The 18,896-nt window shown below is 58.2% G+C and overlaps 2 protein-coding genes across 3 annotated transcripts; one reads left to right on the top strand and one right to left on the bottom strand.

Annotated features, from left to right (window-relative positions):
• Window positions 1-769: 769 nt before the first annotated feature.
• On the top strand, window positions 770-6,291 carry PNKP (polynucleotide kinase 3'-phosphatase). 2 transcript variants are annotated; one of them, XM_052655835.1, is made up of 17 exons: window positions 770-870; window positions 1,121-1,284; window positions 1,953-1,999; window positions 2,331-2,633; window positions 3,020-3,099; window positions 3,177-3,234; window positions 3,313-3,420; window positions 3,721-3,792; window positions 4,535-4,583; window positions 4,688-4,758; window positions 4,839-4,931; window positions 5,007-5,103; window positions 5,180-5,241; window positions 5,390-5,499; window positions 5,577-5,664; window positions 5,748-5,809; window positions 5,894-6,059. In XM_052655835.1, the coding sequence occupies exons 2-17, from the start codon at window positions 1,134-1,136 to the stop codon at window positions 6,009-6,011; spliced, it is 1,569 nt and encodes a 522-aa protein (XP_052511795.1). In that variant the 5' UTR covers window positions 770-870; window positions 1,121-1,133; the 3' UTR covers window positions 6,012-6,059. The 2 variants fall into 2 exon arrangements, with proteins under 2 accessions (XP_052511795.1, XP_052511794.1); XM_052655834.1 differs by having other exon boundaries at window positions 808-944; window positions 5,898-6,291.
• Window positions 6,292-6,462: 171 nt separating this feature from the next.
• PTOV1 (PTOV1 extended AT-hook containing adaptor protein) lies at window positions 6,463-13,818 on the bottom strand. The gene is made up of 13 exons (XM_052656023.1): window positions 13,648-13,818; window positions 11,077-11,214; window positions 10,871-10,953; window positions 10,743-10,800; window positions 10,550-10,657; window positions 9,246-9,401; window positions 8,858-8,944; window positions 8,696-8,769; window positions 8,551-8,608; window positions 8,296-8,400; window positions 6,935-7,132; window positions 6,782-6,852; window positions 6,463-6,590 (listed from the first exon to the last, which is right to left on the bottom strand). The coding sequence occupies exons 1-12, from the start codon at window positions 13,816-13,818 to the stop codon at window positions 6,841-6,843; spliced, it is 1,248 nt and encodes a 415-aa protein (XP_052511983.1). The 3' UTR covers window positions 6,463-6,590; window positions 6,782-6,840.
• Window positions 13,819-18,896: the final 5,078 nt, after the last annotated feature.

The raw sequence follows: 18,896 nt of genomic DNA, 5'->3' as shown, positions 1-18,896 counted from the left end.
GAATCCCAATCTTCAGGGCTGTAAATTTCGGAATGAGAATAGTTTTGAGTCGGTCTCCTGAGCCCACATGCTGCTGTTGCTAAGTCGCTTCAGTCTTGTCCGACTTCGTGTGACCCCCATAGACGGCAGCCCACCAGGCTCCTCCATCCATGGGATTTTCCAGGCAAGAGTACTGGAGTGAGGTGCCATTGCCTTCTCAGCTGAGCCCACGTAGTTCCCAGGAAAAGCCAGGAACCCCCAGCTGAGGCCGGGTTTCGTACTAAGACAGCTGGAGGTAAAAGAACAAATGGCTTCTGGTCTGAGGATGCAAAGGCGGAATCCCCGTCTCCCATCAGATCACCACCGATGGAATGCTAACAACAGACAAGACTACAACAGGGTAAACTATTACCTAGACACCTTTACAAATTATTTACATGTACTAACTCAACCTTCCTTGTAACCCCACAAAGTGGAAACGATTTTCCTCACACTAGATGAGAAAACTGCAGTACTGCTGTCCCGGCGGGGTTTCGTCAACTGACAATAACCTTAAAGAGAATTTCCTCCCGCTGTAACTATCTCCGGCAAAAGAAATGAAACAAAACTTCGCGGAAAGAAAATCTGTGAGCATGGAATCCACTCCCCTCTACTGGCCTGAGTCTCATACTGCAGCAGAGGAGATGAAGGTCAGAGCTGCAGAAGTACCGCAGGGTTCCTGGGCCTGAAGGGGCGGCGCTTATGCTGCAGCTGCGCCGATGCCCCGCCCACTTCGGTAGCAAGAGTCATTTCCGTGGGCGGAGAGACAGCAGCCAGCCGAGTCGCAGGCACAGCGCCTCCGGCAAGACGTCCCCGGTCGGAAGTGGCGAATGAACCAAGCGGTGGGCAGGGGTGAGCGTGGGGCCGAGGCGAGAGCGCGAATTTTTCGGCCTTTGCCCTGGAAAGCGGGGTCCAGGCTCCCGGAGGTAGAGTGGGGCGTCGTCGCCTGGGAAACCGAACTATCCTGAGGCCGATGAGTGGGTGGGACTTCCGGAACCTTTAGCGGAAGAAAGGAATTCCTAGTGGAGACGGCGGAAGGAGGCGGGACTTCCTGTAGCGACTGAGAGATGCCACTCAAACCTGTTTCCCTATTTCCCCTTAGACCGACTCCCAGAATGGCCAGGGTGGAGGCCCACGGTCGCCTGTGGCTGGAGAGCCCCGCTGGGGGAGCGCCTCCAATCTTCCTGCCCCCAGGCGGGCAAGCTCTGGTCCTGGGCCGGGGACCCTTGACTCAGGTTACCGACCGGAAGTGCTCCCGAAACCAGGGTAGGTGGGGCGGGGCCTGAGCTGGACCGGGTGGTGTGGCGTGCTTAAGGAGCGGGAACACAGGCATTTGGAAAGATAGACAGGAGGGGTATGCTTGGCCACCATGCGAACTGTGTGGTGCGGCCAGTCCCGAAGTTGGTAGGTGCCCCCTGTGGAGAGCACAGAAGGAAAAAGGGTGCTTGACCTGGATTTAGCCAGACACCTTGAACGGGAACGGATGGAGTCCATCCCGAGACACTTGTCACTGGGCAGAGAAAGATACTCACAAGTTGCCGCGAAGACTTGAATGAGGCCACGACCCTTGTTAAGCAGAGAGCCGGTTCTGTGGAGAAAAGTGCATATTGCTAAGCAGAGATGGGTGGTAGCGGGCCAAGCCCGGAATCTGGATCTTGTCAAGTCCCTACATTGTCAAGGAGAAGCCATTTCTACACAGAAAAATACCTGTTGTCTCCCTAGGCGAGGACTAGTGTCCCAGGCAATTGTAAGGCCTTTATCTGGCTCCTGCATGTCAAGGAGCGAGCCAGTCCTACTTAGAAAATAAACTGCTTCCTCCTGCCGAATGGGTGCTGTGGCCCCATCCTGTGGTTTGAAGCGGGGCATGCTCCCCAGTAAAGAGAGAAGCAGTCACCCAAGGATTCAGATGCTGACTCCACCCCTTCAATCTTCAGTGGAGCTGGTCGCTGACCCTGAGACTCGGACGGTGGCAGTGAAACAGGTACCGATTCCTTAACAAGAGGCAGCAGGACTGGGGGTGAGGATGGAGGGTACGGAGAATCGTCACCCAGCGGGGAACGGGCCCAACTGGGAAAATCAGACTGGGAGGGGAACAGGTGTGGCCCACTGCAATCCGGTAAACATTCATCCCCATTTAAATTGGTAAGACGGGACGAGGCTAATCTTCCCAGCGCCTGATTGGCGGTACACGATGAAGAGGCGGGGCTCAAGGGTCTGATTGGCCGGTGGAGAACGGCGAGTCCTTTTTCGGGTTATTTGATTGGAGGAGGTTGCCGGGGGTGGGGCCAGCTCCAGTTACCGCCTCTCTGCAGCTGGGAGTTAACCCCTCAACTGCCGGGACCCAGGAGCTGAGACCGGGTTTGAAGGGCGCTCTGAGGGTGGGGGACACGCTGTATTTGGTCAATGGCCTCCACCCGCTGACCCTGCGCTGGGAAGAGGCCCTCACTCCAGAATCCCAGCCAGACACTCCACCCAGCACCCCTCCTGTGACCCGAGAGGGAGAGGAGGAAAATGTTGAGCAGCAGAAAAAGCAGATAAGGAAGTCATCCCCTGGCTGGGAGACCTTCGAGAAGTTGCTGGTGTTCACAGCACCTGGTGTGAAGCCTCGGGGCAAGGTGAGGCCCAAGCTGAAGACAGCTCTAGCACAGTCCAGTCAACACCCAAACAAAACTTAGCTTGTATTTGGATTTTCATGGTTATTAGTCCCCTGAAGTGAAAATAGGCCATGGAAGGAGGCTGGGTCGGATACGAAACCCATTTTAAAGATTGAAATACTGAGGGGCTCAGGAGGAGTGGGAGGTGGTAGAGAAGATTTCACTCTCTGCTGTCTGGGTGGCATCTTTGTCCTTACAGAACATGGGTAGGCCAGCTGTGACTCGGTTTCCCCATCTGTAAGGGGCGGGCGCTCATAGTCCCAGCTTGCAGAATTGACGCGAACCAGCCTGCGAGCTAGGTGGACCAGAGGTGTAACAGTGCTGTTCTTTTTTCTGGGTGACGCCAGGTGGCTGGTTTTGATCTGGACGGGACCCTCATCACCACACGTTCTGGGAAGGTCTTCCCCACTAGCCCCAGTGACTGGAGGTGATTGGAGGCAGTAGGAGAGGGTGCTGAGGCGCATCCGGGCCCCAGGTCACCTTGTGCTTCCTCACCCGCACTAGGATCTTGTACCTGGAGATTCCGCGGAAACTCCGGGAACTGGCCGCCGAGGGTTACAAGGTGTGTGCTCCATAGGGGCCGGCTCACAACCCGGGCCTGATGAGGAGGGGCCGGGGTGACACCCCATCTCCTTCACAGCTGGTGATCTTCACCAACCAGATGGGCATCGGGCGCGGAAAGCTGCGAGCGGAGGAGTTCAAAGCGAAGGTGGAGGCTGTGGTGGAGAAGCTGGGGGTCCCCTTTCAGGTATGGCTGCATGGGAGGCTGAAGGACTATGTAGAGGGACAGAGAGGCTGAGACAGAGGCCAGAGATTGCACGGTGGGCCAGAAAGGAGGAAACAGAGACCCGGGGAGAAGGTGTGACATGGTGAGCCAGTTGGAGAGTGGATGGGGGCCGCGGGCGTGGTTATGCTGACAGATGCATTGTAAGTGGTGCTCACCTTGGTGAGCGTTGGCGTAGTGTCCTTGGGATTCAGGTGCCTTTGTAGGACTCTGGGTGTCAGAGCAAGAGTCAAGGACAGTGTCTGACCCCCGCCCCACCCACAGGTGCTGGTGGCCACGCACGCAGGCTTGTACCGGAAGCCGGTGAGCGGCATGTGGGACCACATGCAAGAGCAGGTGAGCCTCCGACTCCCAGGGCTCCCTGCCCGCCTGCCCACCTGCCCACTCCAGGTCTCTGCTCCATGACCTTCCCTGTCACCCCCTCCCCAGGCCTGGCCGCCTCAGTTTCTTTGCTATCATGTCCTGGTGCTGGTGGGTGAGGCCAATGCTTTTAAACTCCGAAAACCAGAGTGGTCCGGAGAGAAGTCACCTGTGGATTCATTCATGGGTTTGTTCTTGAGAACAAACAAAGCTTCTTGAGCTGAACGTATTAGTGGACAAGACAGACCTGCCTGCGCCCGGGTGCTCCTGGACTAGGGAGGGTGCGGACGATAAGTGTGTTGATGGATGTGTAAACAGGGTACGGCCGGGTGTTGATTAAAGGCTTAAAGGTGGTGAGTGAGGGAGCCGTGTGTCATCTGAGGAAAGAGCAGAGTAACGGCAAGTGCAAGGATCTTGAGATGGATGGAGTCCGGTGTTTTCGCGGGCAGGGAGGAGGCCTATGTGGCTACCGCTGAGCGGGCGAGGGGGCGAGTGCGAGGTCAGACTCCGTGGGGTCCGGAGCCGCGTCAGGTGGGAGCGGGCGCCCTCTGGCGGCCGCTTGTGGAACAGGCGGTGAAGCGGCTGAGAAGTGGCTGAGGTCTGAGGCTAGAGGTCAGGCCTAGTGCGGGGCACCGACCGAGCGACCTCCTGGTGGAACCTGTTAGTGTGACAGATGTGGGCGTGGGTTCCTTACTGCCTCTCATGTGTCCCTGCCTAGGCCAACGAGGGCGTGCCCATTTCCATCGGGGACAGCATCTTTGTGGGAGGTAAGGGCCTGGGGCTGGGGAGGTGGGTGGGTGCTGGGCGCTGAGCGCTGATGCGGATGGGCCGCTCCTAAGGATGCTGGTGGAGACGGGGCTCCGTGTTCCAGACGCAGCGGGACGCCCAGCCAACTGGGCCCCTGGGCGCAAGAAGAAAGACTTCTCCTGTGCAGACCGCCTGGTGAGTGCCCCACCCTGTCCCAACACCGGAGCCCGCCCCCACCCCACCCCACCCCACCTGACTTGCTCCCTCCCCCCCAGTTCGCCCTGAACCTGGGCCTGCCCTTCACCACACCAGAGGAGTTCTTTCTCAAGTGGCCCGCGGCCCGCTTCGAGCTCCCAGCCTTTGACCCGGTGAGGCCTGCAGGGCTGGGTGGGGGGCGCACAGGGATGGGGCCGGGTTTCTCTCATCTTGTCTGTCCCTCCCAGAGGAGCGTCGCCCGCTCTGGGCCTCTCTGCCTCCCCGAGTCCAGCTCCCTCTTAAGCTCAGACCCGGAGGTGGTCGTCGCCGTGGGATTTCCTGGGGGTGAGACTCCCTGACCCCCAGAAGCCCCAGCCCCTCTCCGACTCCTCAGGCCCCACTCACCCTGCGCCCTTCACAGCTGGGAAGTCCACCTTCCTCCGGGAGCATCTCGTGTCAGCCGGATACATCCACGTGAACAGGGTAGGATGTGGTCTTCAGTGCCCCCGAACCCCTAGACAGCTGTCCTTTCTGACTCTCCATCACTCTGCCTCGGTGTCCCCCCACCGGCTCTGGGTCCCTGTGTCCCTGGGTGTCCCAGGCCCCATCCTTGATCTCTCTGGGTCTCCAGGACACTCTGGGCTCATGGCAGCGCTGTGTGACTGCATGTGAGGCGGCCCTGAAGCAGAGGAAACCGGTCGCGATCGACAACACAAACCCCGATGTCCAGAGCCGGGCCAGGTACCGGGGTCCCAGGGAAGGCCCCTAGAGGGCAGCCCCAGGCCTTTTACCAAGCTCCCCGCCCTCCCCTCCCCAAGGTACATCAAGTGTGCCCGGGATGCGGGTGTGCCCTGCCGCTGCTTCCTCTTCAGTGCCACCTTGGAGCAGGCGCGCCACAACAACCGGGTGAGTGAGCCCCCCCAAGCTCCTCCAGTCCCCCCACACCCCACCAAGCCCTGGCCTCACCAGCCCCACCTCTGCCCCCGCAGTTCCGGGAGATGACAGACTCCTCCCACATGCCCGTGTCCGACGTCGTCATTTACAGCTACAGGTGGGGGCCGCAGGGTGAGGTGGGGGGACATAGGTTGAGCCCAAAGGTTGGGTCTCGCCTCCAGCCTACACCCTCTGCCGCCAGGAAGCAGTTCGAGGCCCCCACGCTGGCCGAAGGCTTTGCAGCCGTCCTGGAGATCCCATTTCAGCTACACGTGGCGCCGCAGCTCGAGCGGCTGTACCGCCAGTTCTCAGAGGGCTGAGCCACCCTGCCCTACTGGCCCTCGCCCCTCCCCACAATAAATGCTATTTTTCCTAACTCTTGGCCACCATTTTGCTATAGAGAAGGGTGATTCACCCAGCCAGGCCAGCAGCACAGACCCGTTGGGCCCAGGGTACCAGGAAGGTGCTACTGGGGACTCTGCCCCCCTGGGGGGCCTATGCCCCTCCTGGGTTGGAGAGGTTTATGGTGGTGGCAGCTGGAACTTGCCTGGCCCTGCCTCGTGTGTGGTTCTAGCTGAATGAGGCCCGTGGAAGCCACAGGGCAGGGAGGGCAGCCTGGGAGCAGCTGCAGGAAAAACCCTGGAACACTTGGAGCGGCAGGTACTGCCCAGGCTGGGCAGCTCCGTGCACGGTGGCACCCTTTCCCAGCTCAGGTGAGAGGGGCCCGGCCTCTCCAGAGCCGGGAGTCTGAACAGAGCCAAGTGGCCAGAGGGCTTTTAAAAGACTTTATTGGGGAAACGTACAGGGTGGGGGCTGTCCTCGGAGACATCTCAGGACGTGGTCCTCCATCTCGCTGGGCGGGCGCAGTCCCCAGAGGCCCCTGCTCAGAAGCATCTGACCTGCGGGGAGGGGGCAGAGAGGGACTGGGTGGGCGGCCCCCGCACCCCGCCCCAGGCCACAAGCCTCTCAGGGGCTCAGCGGGGGCAGGCGGGCCTCTCCCTCTCTGGTCTCCTGGAGGCCAGGGTCACACCACCTCCCAACCGCAGGCGTGTCCACGGGGCCCTCCTGCCCTAGGCCGGCTGCCACTCACCAGTCTTTGCAGGGGCCTCATCTGTGACTCCTGGAGAGGCCCGGCCCTGGGGGGGCCCACTACCCCCCCATCTGTGGGGAAGGACAGCAGGGAGGAGTCAGCCTCGGGCCGAGGCGGGGAGGGGAGAAGGGGCGTGGCGAGGGGGGCCCTCACCCCTCGCTGCTGCTGCTCCTGCTCCAGGTTCCGCTGCAGCACCTGCTGCTGGTTGGCGATGACGCGCCGGATGCCATTGACGAAGTTGCTCTGGTCGTGAGGGATGAGGCCGATGAAGATCTTCTTCTCCGAGGAGTACAGGAGCATGAGCACGCGCACCTCACAGGAGGCCTTGTAGGAGAAGTGCACGCAGCCAGCCTGGCAGTGCAGAGCACGGTCACGGCTGGCCCTCAGCTCACTCCTCCCCTCGAGAGCCCGCGTCCAGAGGACAGAGCGTTCAGGGCCGTCCCCAGGCCTGTCACCACTCCCACGAGGGGACCCGAGACAGAAGCACCTGCCCAAGTGTCCTCCCAGCACGCTCTGGTGATCCTGTGACCCCCCCCCACGCCGGCCGGGCGAGTGCCCAGGGCCAGCCACGGCCATGACAGACAGCACCGCGCACAAGCCTCCCCACACTAGGATAGAGGCGGCGGGGCCCCAGGGCCGCCTCCACGGGGGAAACCCTAGAGGCAGCCAAGAGCAGGGAGGCTGGGCAGGCAACGCACCCCGTGGCTCAGCATCACAGCACCCACAGGCACCAAGCACCTCCCGACCCATCTCACAGGATCCTCGCCCTCTGTAGGCCTGGGGGTCACTGTCCCTGTCTCCCAGGCTGAGAGCTTGAGGCCCCACTGGGTCCCAGAAGGGGCTGTACCGCCGCTGGCTATGTGCCAGCACAAGGGGTCACTGGTGACAGGGCCGGGGGAAGGCACTCCCAGCACCCACCGGGGCCAAGAGCCTGCGGGGGCTCACAGGAAGGCCTCCCTGAGGGAACTCTGAGCTCTTCAACTCTTCTTCATCACAAAAGGCATACACAACCAGCCCCTCAAAAGCACGAAGGCACAACTATGACGCCTTCAGCTGATTTTAGAAAGAAATGCTGAGCTGGGGACAGCCGGACCCGGTAGAGCAAACACCCAAAAGCGGACAGGGACAACTGTGGCTTCAGGAGCCCAGGAGCCCGACGCCCTCACTTAATCGAGACACGCAGATGAGCACCGGGGGTTTAAGAGCACCGGCTGGAGGCAGACAGACCCCGTCCCAGGGAAGAGAGAGGACACGGGTCAGGTAAGAGCCTGGGAGCAGGGGTAACCCCGACAGCGGAGGAGGAGCCAGAGGCCCAGCACATGCGGGCACGGCCTCTGAGCCTCAGTTTCCCCATCTGTGAACTGGGGTCAGCACAAGTGAGGTCCAGGCACACAGCACTACATGCTTCCCCACGGCCGGTTCTGGGGGAACCTCCCCTCTGCCTCGTTTCGGTTCCTGCGCCCCGAGCCGCTCTATCTGGGGTGTCAGCCCGGCGCGGGCCCCGCCCCACTCACAAAGCCGTTGTCCATGATCCGGCACAGGCTCTTCAGCGTCTCCAGGTCCTTGGTGAAGTGGAACTGCACCAGGCGGGAGTTCCGGAAGAGCGGCACCAGCGTGGTCTGCAGGGCCCGGGGGCAGCTCCATGAGGCCCCACCCGGCGGCCACACGGCGACCCCCCACCTCGCCCCAGCTGTGACCCCCTCGAAGCCAGGCCTGCAGCACCCCACGCTCCTCCACGTGCATAACAGGCAGCGCCCCTCCCCGCTCACCAGGAGCTGCTGCGGGATGAGCTGCATGTACAGTTTCCGCGGCCACTGCTCGGTCCTCCTGCGGGGACGCGCCCGCGGGTCAGGAGGCGGGGCTCTCGCCAGCCCCGCCCCTGCCTGCCAGCCCCGCCCCCTGCCCGCCACTCACAGGATCTCCCCTTGGTTCACGTAGATGTGCGAGGGCAGCCACCGCTTAGACCGGCTGTGGGGCTCAGGCCTGGGCTTTTGGGGGGGGAAAGGGTCAGGTCAGGAATGGGAGGTGCCCTGGGTCAGTGACAAAGCACTGGTCCCAAGGTCCCCTTGGCCTCACCTCCTGCCACTCCATGACTCCGCTCCACGCCAGGAACTTGTTGTTGACAATCTGGACGGGGCCCGCCACGCCGCCAGGTCCCACTGCCTGTGGGAGGAGACAGGTGGGCTGGAGGCTGCCCCAGGGCCCAGCCCCGCCTCGGACCCCTTCCAGGCTTGTGTTTCCAGGCTGCCCACAGGCCTGGAGACTCCCCAGCGCTGGCCCAGCCCCGCTGCCCCCATGCCCTCAGCTGGGACACTTTCAGGTGAAGGGGACGCTGTGAACCGCTGGTTAGGTGGGAGCTGTGGCGCGTGCACACCCTGCCCGCCAGACTGCTGTGCCAGTGAGCCCGTCCAGCTCCCGACGGGCCCTGCAGAGCCTCAGGGCGAGCGGCAGCTGCGGGGCACACCTGTTTCCGGGTGGTGATGACCTGCCGGATGGCGTTGACGAAGCCGCTCTGGTCGTAGGGGATGAGGCCCATGAAGATCTTCTTCTTGGACGAGTACAGCAGCATGAGCACGCGCACCTCGCACGGGGAGATGTGCGGGAAGAGCATGCAGCCCGCCTGCGGGAGGGGGGACATCAAGGGGCAGAAACCCAGGGCCGCTGCGGCCTGAGACCCGCACCTCGGTGTCGCCCCCGCGGTGAAGCTAGGGTCAGGACGGACCCCACGTGGGGGGGTGAGGGTCCTGAGAGGGCTCCGTCTCCCCTGCCCCACCCCCAACCCCAGGCTGGCCCTGTCCCTGGAGCCTGGGCCCAGTGGACGGAGGCCACCACACCTGGGGGAGACACCAGACCAGAGCCTGTGAGCAGACCCAGCTCTGCGTCCTCCTAGCTTTGACCCAAGGCAAGTCACCTCTGCACCTGAGTTACCCCATCTGTACAATGGCATAACAACAGTGCACACAGCAAGCGCCACATAAACGCCTGTTGTATGAGAAGCTACTGCCTCCTGGGTTGGACTACAGGAGAACCTGAGCCTCACAGGTATCCCTGTCCCCACCGGGGTGGAGCAGGCGCTCTCAGCAAACAGTGCTGAACACAGGGGTGACCAGGCAGGAGAGAGACCCCATACTTGTCACAATCCCAAGAAGAAGGGGAGGGCCACACAGCACCCCCTGAAGACCGTAGCTGGGAGGCAGGCTGTCCCAAAGGGGACCAAGGACTGGAGAGACCTCAGAGCGGAGCCCTCCAGGCAGCTTCCCTTAGGCGGCTGCTGGAAACGTGCCCACGCCAGCTGTGTCTGAACCCTGACTCTTAACAACCTCACCAGCTCGAGTTTACTGAGCACTCACTACTCTCAGACCACTGCCTCGGTTTTACAGAAACGCCCTGGCTCCCCGCAGGGGACTGCCGATGAGGACTATTCCCTGCTCCAGCTCTTTCCCGTTACCCCCACTTCCAGGTCCCTGCCAGGGGCTGCAGCCCCAACAAGCTCCTGGCTCCCCGGGAGGGTGGACCCAGGCCCCTCCCTTTGCTCCCATGTTCCATGCCTGCCCCGGCCTGGCCTGGTGGAGGGCTGGGTTCCTCTGCTGTCCCCTCTAAGCAGTGAGACCCCAGTTCACAGGGACGGGGGATGTCCCCGGAGGTCTCCCAGGACTCTGCCACCCGCCTCGATTGTCCCAGCAGAGCTCTGCCTACCACTTTACTTGGTCACCACGGTGTTCCCAGGGCCTCTGTCCCCGCCCGCCCCCATTACCCCTGCCCACTCACGAAGCCGTTGCCCATGACCCGGCAGAGCCCCTTGAGGGAGTCACAGTCTCTGTTGGTGAAGTGGAACTGCGCCAGCTGGGAGTTGCGGAACAGGGGGCCCAGGGTGGTCTGGGGGCGACATGGGGGCAGCAGGGTCAGGGCTGGGCAGGTGCTCGTGGCCAGGGTGGGCAGGCGGGCGAGGGTGGGGTCTCACCAGCAGCTGCTGTGGGATCAGTTGCATGATAAGCTTCTGCGGCCACTGGTCAGTCTCCCTGCAGGAGGAGAGGGTCAGGGGGGGCGCACCCCCTCCGCCGCCCACCCTCGCACCCTGCCCGCACTCACAGGTTCTCCCCCTGGTTCACGTAGGCCTGGCAGGGAAGGGCCCGCTTCAGCTTCGCGGTGGAGTCCGAGTAGGGTCTGCGCTTCTGTGGTGGGGGCAGAGGGGTCTCTGGACACGGCCCAGCTGTGCAGGCTGGCTGCCCACCTGCGGGACCCCTGAATCAGCCCCCACCCCGCAGACTCCCAGGGTGCTGGCCGCGGGCACTCACCTCCTGCCACTCCAGGACACCGCTCCAGGCCAGCAGCTTGTTGCTGAGCCGGTGCTCACCGACGGCCAGGCCCCCGAGGGCGAGTCCCGGCGAGGAGGGTCCGATGGGGCCCAAGGCCCCGAAGACCCGAGCACCTTGCTGTGGGAGAGGGGGAAGTGACTGAGGAGCTGCCTCCGACCCACCTCAGAAGGGACACCCCAACCTCCAGAACCCAGGCCCCCTGTGGCAAATCGCCCCGGGCAGTCTCCAAACCCTTTCTTCCAGAGCTGAGACTCGGACTGGGTGGCCCTCACGTCCTTTTCTGCCCGGCCCGCCTGTCCTCTCAACGCTGGTCCCTGAAAGCGACCAGCTGCTTCCCCTCCAGCCTTTGCTCGGGCCAGGCTCTGCGCTGGCCTGCCATGCCCTCCCCTTCAAGAGATGCACCCCACTCATCCTCCCAGGATCATCAATTTTGGGTCCCTCTATTGAGACGCGGCTCAGAAGCAGTTCTCTGGGGCTTCAGAGCCGCCTCAGAACACCCCACAATGCACAGCCAGACTGGGCTCTGTGTGGCTGGCACACCAGCTTGCCCCATCTCGCCCAAGCACAGAACTCTTTTCCACGGTTCCCCTGGCCCTGGAGACAGAATCCAGGCTCTCCTCAGCTCCCGCCAGGCGGGCTCCAGCCCTCCCTCACGCAGCCCAGGCCGCAGCCACTTCAGGCTGACCCTAGGGAGGCGGGAGGAAGCGAGCGGAAGCACAGAGAACAGAACTCTCCGGGAACCGGGAGCCATACAACAAACGGAGGGTCTCCCAAACACAGTGACTTGAGAGCGTCTGCAAAACACCAGAATGCTGGCAGAAGAAAGCCAAGCAGGACACATCCTGCTCTGGGGCACTGTCCAGTCACCTTTAAACACACACACCAAGAGCATCTCAGAACAAGGGAGAGTTTTGGACTGCGGGGCAGCAGGAAACTCTCGGAAACCTCTCTAGTAGGTGCCTCCAGGCAGCCAGAAAAAATAAAGTGGTTATTACTTTTCATCTTACTACTGAGTTATTTTTTCCAAATTTCCTATAAAGCACACAGGTGTCTTCTGCCCCAGAATATGAGGCAGGAAAAACTATATTTCGCAAGAGCTTAAAAGGCAAAGAAATCTGAGCAAGCGTGTTCTCCATGTAGGCAGGTGGTTCCGGGATTCAGACAATCCAGTGACATCAGGAAGAAAGGCAGAGAGCTTCCCGCTCTAAGAACATGGTGGTGTGTGTTCCTGAGATGGAGATAGACTGCACAGGCACCACAGCCAGAGCCCGTACCATCCAAGAAACTAGTTAGATCACACAACTGTAGAAGCCTTTGGCATCCAGACAAACGCACTTAAGGACCCAGGTAACGCGAGCACCAAGGACACCTGCCGTATTTCTTGTCATCAGACTAACCACGTTTTAATCTAGGGGGTGAAGATCAGAGCAGCTTAAGCCCAGGTCTCACCGAATGCAGGATGAGCATCAAGGTGGAGGGTCACCTTTAAGGACTAGACCTAAATGCAATCCTAAAAGGAAATCGCACATCTGGACAGGCGTGCCTCCCACATGTGTTTTGCTAGTCACTGCATAGGAAGCCTATTTAGTACTTGGGAAAAAGATGAAAGCCTTAAGACGGACGTTTAAGGACCCAGGAGACGCTTGTGAACAAGAGGCCATGAACGCTAAGAAACTGGGAAGCAATGGAGTGAAGGGTAATGTTTAAGAGCAGAGAGGTGTTCAGAGTCCGGGCATCTGACTCTAACACCAAGAAAACCTGCTTAAGGCTGGTGTGCAGCTGCCACAGGTCCCCGCCACGTACAACGATGAGGCAGGGTATTTATTAATTAGCCCCAGGTTAGGGTAAACGGCGCTTCTGAGCAAGCGTGTCACGGTTTACCTGTGCGTGTTTTTAAACGTTGGGATGTGTGAATTTACCGCCCCAAAAACCTTAGGAAGATTTTTGAGAAGTATGTACAGGTTGTGGGTCTGGGTAAGCGTGTCTAACTTAGCGTCCCTGCGAAGCTATGTTTATGCTTAAGATCTGGGCTTGCCGCGATCAGTGGGGACATCCCGCACCTGGGCAAGCGCGCAAACGAACCCGGGCACACACGCCACGGGCGCCCTGCTGAACGCCCCCGGGGACAACACCTGGGCGCCCGAGTGCGAGACGCGGGGCCCCTCGCCGTCGCCCCCCGCCCCTCCCCCATCTCCAGCTTCCCAGCGCGGAGAGCAACTTTCCAATTGGAAAAACAACAGTACACGCCGACCGTCCGCCCGCCCCCCACCCAGCGTTCAAGTCAGGCCGCGGAGTCAGCAGTAATTTGAGCCCTTGCCGCCCCCGTACCCCACCCCCGCCACCCCATCCCGAACGCGAAACAAAGGGGAGAGCCCGGCGCGTACCACCCAGGGGGTTTCACGGGGGAAGCGGGTCCCAGGCGGGACCACCCTTCGGATCACCTGAGAAACCCCCGAGGGGGTGGGAGCCGGGGACAAAGACGCCAGCCCGGGGGAGGGGCCGGCGGGGGCGGGGCCGTGGAAAGCTCTGGAAAAAGGGCGGGGGGCTCACCATGGGAGGGGCCGAGCGAGCCCGGATCCGCGGCGGCTGCGGGCCCCGAGGGCTGGCCGGCCAGGAGCGCGAGCGGGCGGCGCGCGCCGTGAAGGGCCGCAGGGGGCGGCCTCGACCCCCGAGGGGGCCCCCAGCGCCGGAGCGGTGCGGGGCGCGGCGCGGACGGACCATGGCGGGCGCGAGCCGAGCGGGCTGGGGGGCTGCCACGGGCCGCACGGGGGGCTGCAGGCTGCGCCGACTGAGGGGCGCGGGCGCGCGGCTCCGGGGGAGACGGCCCGGGCTGTACCAAGCGCAGGGGACGCGCCTCCGGAGAGGGGTCGCCGCGGCCGAACCACTGCGGCGAGCAGGGGAGCGCGGCGCGTACCAACCGCGTCCGCGAGGGGGCGTGGCCGGGGCGTACCAAACAGGGCCGGGGGGCGGGGGGCCAGGGAAAGGGTGTGTGGGGCGGGGAACTCGGCAATTGGACGGGGCCATGGGCCGCACGCGCAGGAAAGGGAGGGGCTGAGAGGACGTGAAAGAAACCTCAGGGGGCGGGGCTGGGAGGCCACACCGAAGGGAGACGGGGCGGGGAATGAACGTAGAGGGTGATACCAAGCGGGTTCCGGGCCTGGGGGGGCATGCCGGGCGGCGGAACCGGGAGACTACGTCGGGACGCGTCAGAAAGAGAGGGAGGAAGGAATAATGGGCCTGGAGGCAAGGGAACCGACCTAGAGGTTCGGAAATACGGATCGTTCCAGAAACTCAGGAGAGGACTTAGGGTTTCAAGGCAGTGACGTGGCCAGGCGGGCGAGGGACCACAACTCCCAGCGGCCTCCGCGCGGCTTGGGCGGAGCGGGCGGTCCCACGGCTGTGTACCCATTGGCTCCCGCGACCTAGGCTCCGCCCGCCTCCTTCTACTTCTCCTTGCCACTCGACTCTCAGTGCCATTCATTGATTCGTTCATTCACTCTCCGATTAAAGGACTGCGTATTCACATGCTAGTAGTTGTGTATAACATTTCTTGCTTCAGTTTCCTTGTTTCTTAAATGTGGATACTAGCTAACCCTAAAATGGCTATGAGAATCAAATGAGTTGATAAACTATTAGATCGGTATTTGGCACAGTGACGACCTAAATGATAGTGTTTCTCCTTTTAAAATCATTATTAGTGCCATTTCCAGTTCTGTGCTGGGCATCAATTGTGGTGACCGAAGACACCAGCCCCACTGGAGAAAATAAATAATCGCATTCTGCGATATATTACAAATAGAGCAAATGGGATGATGACCGTGAGAACTCAGGAAAGTGGTCTTTAGGCAGCCTGCAAGTCCACATAGGCTGCAAGAGTGTGCTAAGATGAGGGACCAGCCAGGGCGCAAATCCTGAGAATGGAAGGAAAGCAAGGGGCTGGGTGGGGGTGGGGGTGGGGGTGGGGGGTGGGGGTGTGGCGGCGCGGTGCAACACGACTGGAGCAGAGTGAGGGTGAAGAGGAGCTGAGGAAGCAGAGAGTGGCCAGGTGCCACAAGCAGGGTCCTATAGCCTCGCGATGGAATTTGGATTTTAGTCTCACTTTGCTGGGGAACCATCAAAAGGTTTTTATCAAGGAAGGGACAAAGTCTCATTTACATTTTAAACAAATCATTCATAAATGCAGAGTCATGCCCACAGTGTCTCTACAAGTCTACAGAAGAAGCCGGATCCAGAGTCACCTCTCAGAAGACAGCAGATGGAAAAGTCAAAGACATGGAAAGGAGACTCAGTTTGTTCTTGTAGACTATTTGCAATTCTTACCATATGCAAACTTTTGAAATAGTAACATCTCTTTTTAAAGATCCCTCCAGCTGCTGTGTTGAATATGAGGTAAAGGCTAGTGGAGTAGGAGGGCAGATAGGAGACTATGGCAATAAGCTAGCTGAGAGTCACAGGTGGCTTAGATCACAGGGAGTGTGGCCACAGTGGAAGTACGCACTTTCACAATTTATTTTCAAGCTGAAGCCCAAAGGACTGTGCGGGGAGTGAAAGTGAGACGGTGAAGTGATTTCAAGAGTTTTGCTTGTACAGAGGTGTCATTTCGTGAAAGGGAAATGACTATGGGAGGAGCAGGGTGGGGTGGGTGGAGATGGAACTCCAAATCTGACCTGGATTGGGGCCAAATAGGGAATCGCTACTCTCTGGACCCAGACTGCCAGCTAGATATCAACAGTTACCTCCAGAGGCCTGACTATGTCAGGAGACCCCACTGCTGGCAGTAGGAAGGAGAATCGTAGGGGCAGAAGTCCCCTTCTCCTCCTTAATCTATTTCTGTTTCTAAGAGGTACATTTGCAATGTTGACTAACAGTGTAAATGGGGGGAGGTCTAGAGATACAACTTTGAGAGCCTTCAGTGTTTCATGAGAATGAATGACATCATGAGGAGGTGTGTGTGTACAGAGGCTGGGACACTCCATCCCTTTAGAGTTCAGATCTATGAGGAGCAATCAGATGGGAGGAGAAGCCCCAGGTAAGGTCATATTGGAGCCCCAACCTGAGCCCCAAATCTGACCTGGATTGAGGCCAAATAGGGAATCACTACTCTCTGGACCGAGACAGCCAGCTAGATATCAACAATTACCTCCAGAGGCCTGACTGTGTCAGGAGACCCCACTACTGGTAGTAGGAAGGCGAATCGTAGGGACAGAAGTCCCCTCCTCCTCCTTCATCTCCCTAAATCCTCAGTTCTCACTATTCTTAGTACAAGCCATTGTGATCTCTTGCATGGGTAATAGCCTTCTAACTCTTGTCACCTTGACTTTCATTCCACTCATCAAAAGACGCCAATGAGACTTACTTGGTGGCACAGTGGATGAGAGTCCTCCTGCCAGTGCAGGGGACACAGGTTTGATCCCCGTTCGGGGAAGATTTCACAATGCCGCAGAACAACTGAGCCCGTGCACCGCAACTACTGAGCCTGCGTGCTGCAACAACGGAAGCCCACACCTAGAGCCTGTGTTCTGCATCGAGAGGCCACCGCAGTGAGAAGCCTGTGAGCTGCAACGAAGAGTAGCCCCCGGCTCTCCGCAACTAAAGAAAGCCTGCACAAAGCAATGAAGACTCAGTGCAGCCAGAAATAACTAAAGAAAGCCCGCACAAAGCAATGAAGACTCACTGCAGCCAAAAATAAATAAAGCCCGCACAAAGCAATGAAGACTCAGTGCAGCCAGAAATAAATAAAAATAGAAAAGAAAATGTTTTTTTAAAAAATACTCCAATGGCTTCCAAGTGCCCTTAGAATTAATTACAAACTCTTCCTCTAAGGCCCCACATGGTGGGACCCCTGCTGCTATCTCTAGACTGATCTCTTCTGTGCTCTTTCTGTTCTCCACCTAGTTGATGCCTTCTCATACTTCAGATCCCATCAGGACAATGTGTTGGTATGAATTCCTAGGATTTTGTATAAGCATGGAGAAAGGTGTGCCAGGATCCACTCCAGCATGAGCAAAATGGCAACATTTCAGAATGAGAAATTAAAACACAGGGTGAAATTCTATTAGTAACTACTGTAATTAGTACAGTACAGCTCTCTGAAACCATCTAGCTTACCCAATTTGTCAATTTGTAAGACATGGTTCATCGTATCTGTAAAATCTGCCCAGCCTAGCTGGCTACTATTATGACTAAGCAATTCTGCTCCTATCTGTATACTTCCTGAGGAGTAGCTTGTCTGTTACCAAACTTGTTTATTCCAGTTAAGCCTCAGTTAATAACTTCACCCTATCAAATGAATCAAATATTAAAAGTGAGCTGTTCGTATGCAAAGCGTGTTGCCTGCATTGGAAAGAATAAAAGTGAGTTGCCTTAAAAAACTGCTGCCAGATGAGTCGCAAGCAAAGTAACTGTAAATGATTAAACGGAAAAGCTCATAAAAACCTTGGAAGGTCCAGCCTTCAGTTTGCTTAATAAGTATCTTTAGGTTCTCCTGTCACTTTTTTAAAAGAACTGGAAATGATAAATTACTTTTTATGGTTTATGGGTGCAGTTTATACAAGCACATGACACAGAATGAGAACTGGGAGGCTGACTGGTTGTCAGAGCTGGTGCCTGCCTGTAAAACTTAATTTAAAAATGTATCATTCTTGGAGAAACTTCCCTGATGTGGTTAAGATTCTGTGCTTACACTGCAGGGGGCGTAGGTTCAACCCCTGGTTGGGGAACTAACATCCTGCATGCTGTGTGCGGTGCATCCAAAAATATAAAATTAAAAAAAAAAAAAAATCCTTGAAAAACCAATAATAATAATAAATGTCTTAGACACTGCTAAGCACTTCCTGCCTGAGTTCACTGAACCCTTACACACTAGGCCATAAGGGTGACAACCTTATCATCTCATTCTGATAGGGAAACCAACAGCCACCAGCGGCCCCCCAACACACGCTGTTCCGAACACTCCCACATTGGAAAAACCCGGACCTCGCCCATCTCCAAGCCCAGAGGGCTTTCTCCTTGCCTTCAGAAGCAAGGTGCCTCAAGACGGCTGTGTCCTGCCCAGCCTCTTCCGATGCAGTGTCATTCGTACTGATGAACTGGCAAGAAATGAGTTGGTACAATCACTGACATGCCACATATTTTTTGGAGGGGGCACTTTGGCAGTTTGGTCGCAGTTTAAAATGGGTACCCCACTAAAAAATAAAAATAAAATGGGCACCCCAAAAAACCAGAAACATTCTACATAGCCAATAAGAGACCGAGAAAATGATGGCATTCCTCAGGGGAGTACTATGCAGCCACACAAATGGATGAGAGACTTCCCTGGTGGTCCAGAGGTTAAGACTCCATGCTTCCAACACAGCAGGTGTGGGTTTGATCCCTGACCCAGGAGTTATTAAGATCCCACATACCTTGCAGCCAAAAGCTCAAAACATATAACAGAAGCAGTACTGTAACAAATTCAATAAAGAACTTATTTTAAAAAAAAAGGATAGAAGGTTTTTTGTCCTGGTATAACCTGCAAGATACATTGTCAGATAAAAAAAGTAATCTACAGAATAAGGCAGAGTAAGTTCTAGAGACCTTCTGTAGAACAAAGCACCTGTGATTACTGACACTCTACCATGCACTGAAATTTAAGAGGGCAGATCTGTTGAAGGGTCCTTACCACACATACACGTAACACAGAGAAAACTGAAGGGACACGGAAAACTCCTGGAGGTGACGTGTGCCTGCTACCTTGTCGTGATGCTTTCCCAAGTGTATGCACATACCCAAACTCAATCATGCCTCCATAAAGCTGCTTA

This window comes from Budorcas taxicolor, chromosome 18, assembly GCF_023091745.1.
Source record: "Budorcas taxicolor isolate Tak-1 chromosome 18, Takin1.1, whole genome shotgun sequence".
Classification (NCBI taxonomy): Eukaryota; Metazoa; Chordata; class Mammalia; order Artiodactyla; family Bovidae; genus Budorcas; species Budorcas taxicolor.
This window is presented reverse-complemented; position numbering and strand designations above follow the sequence as displayed.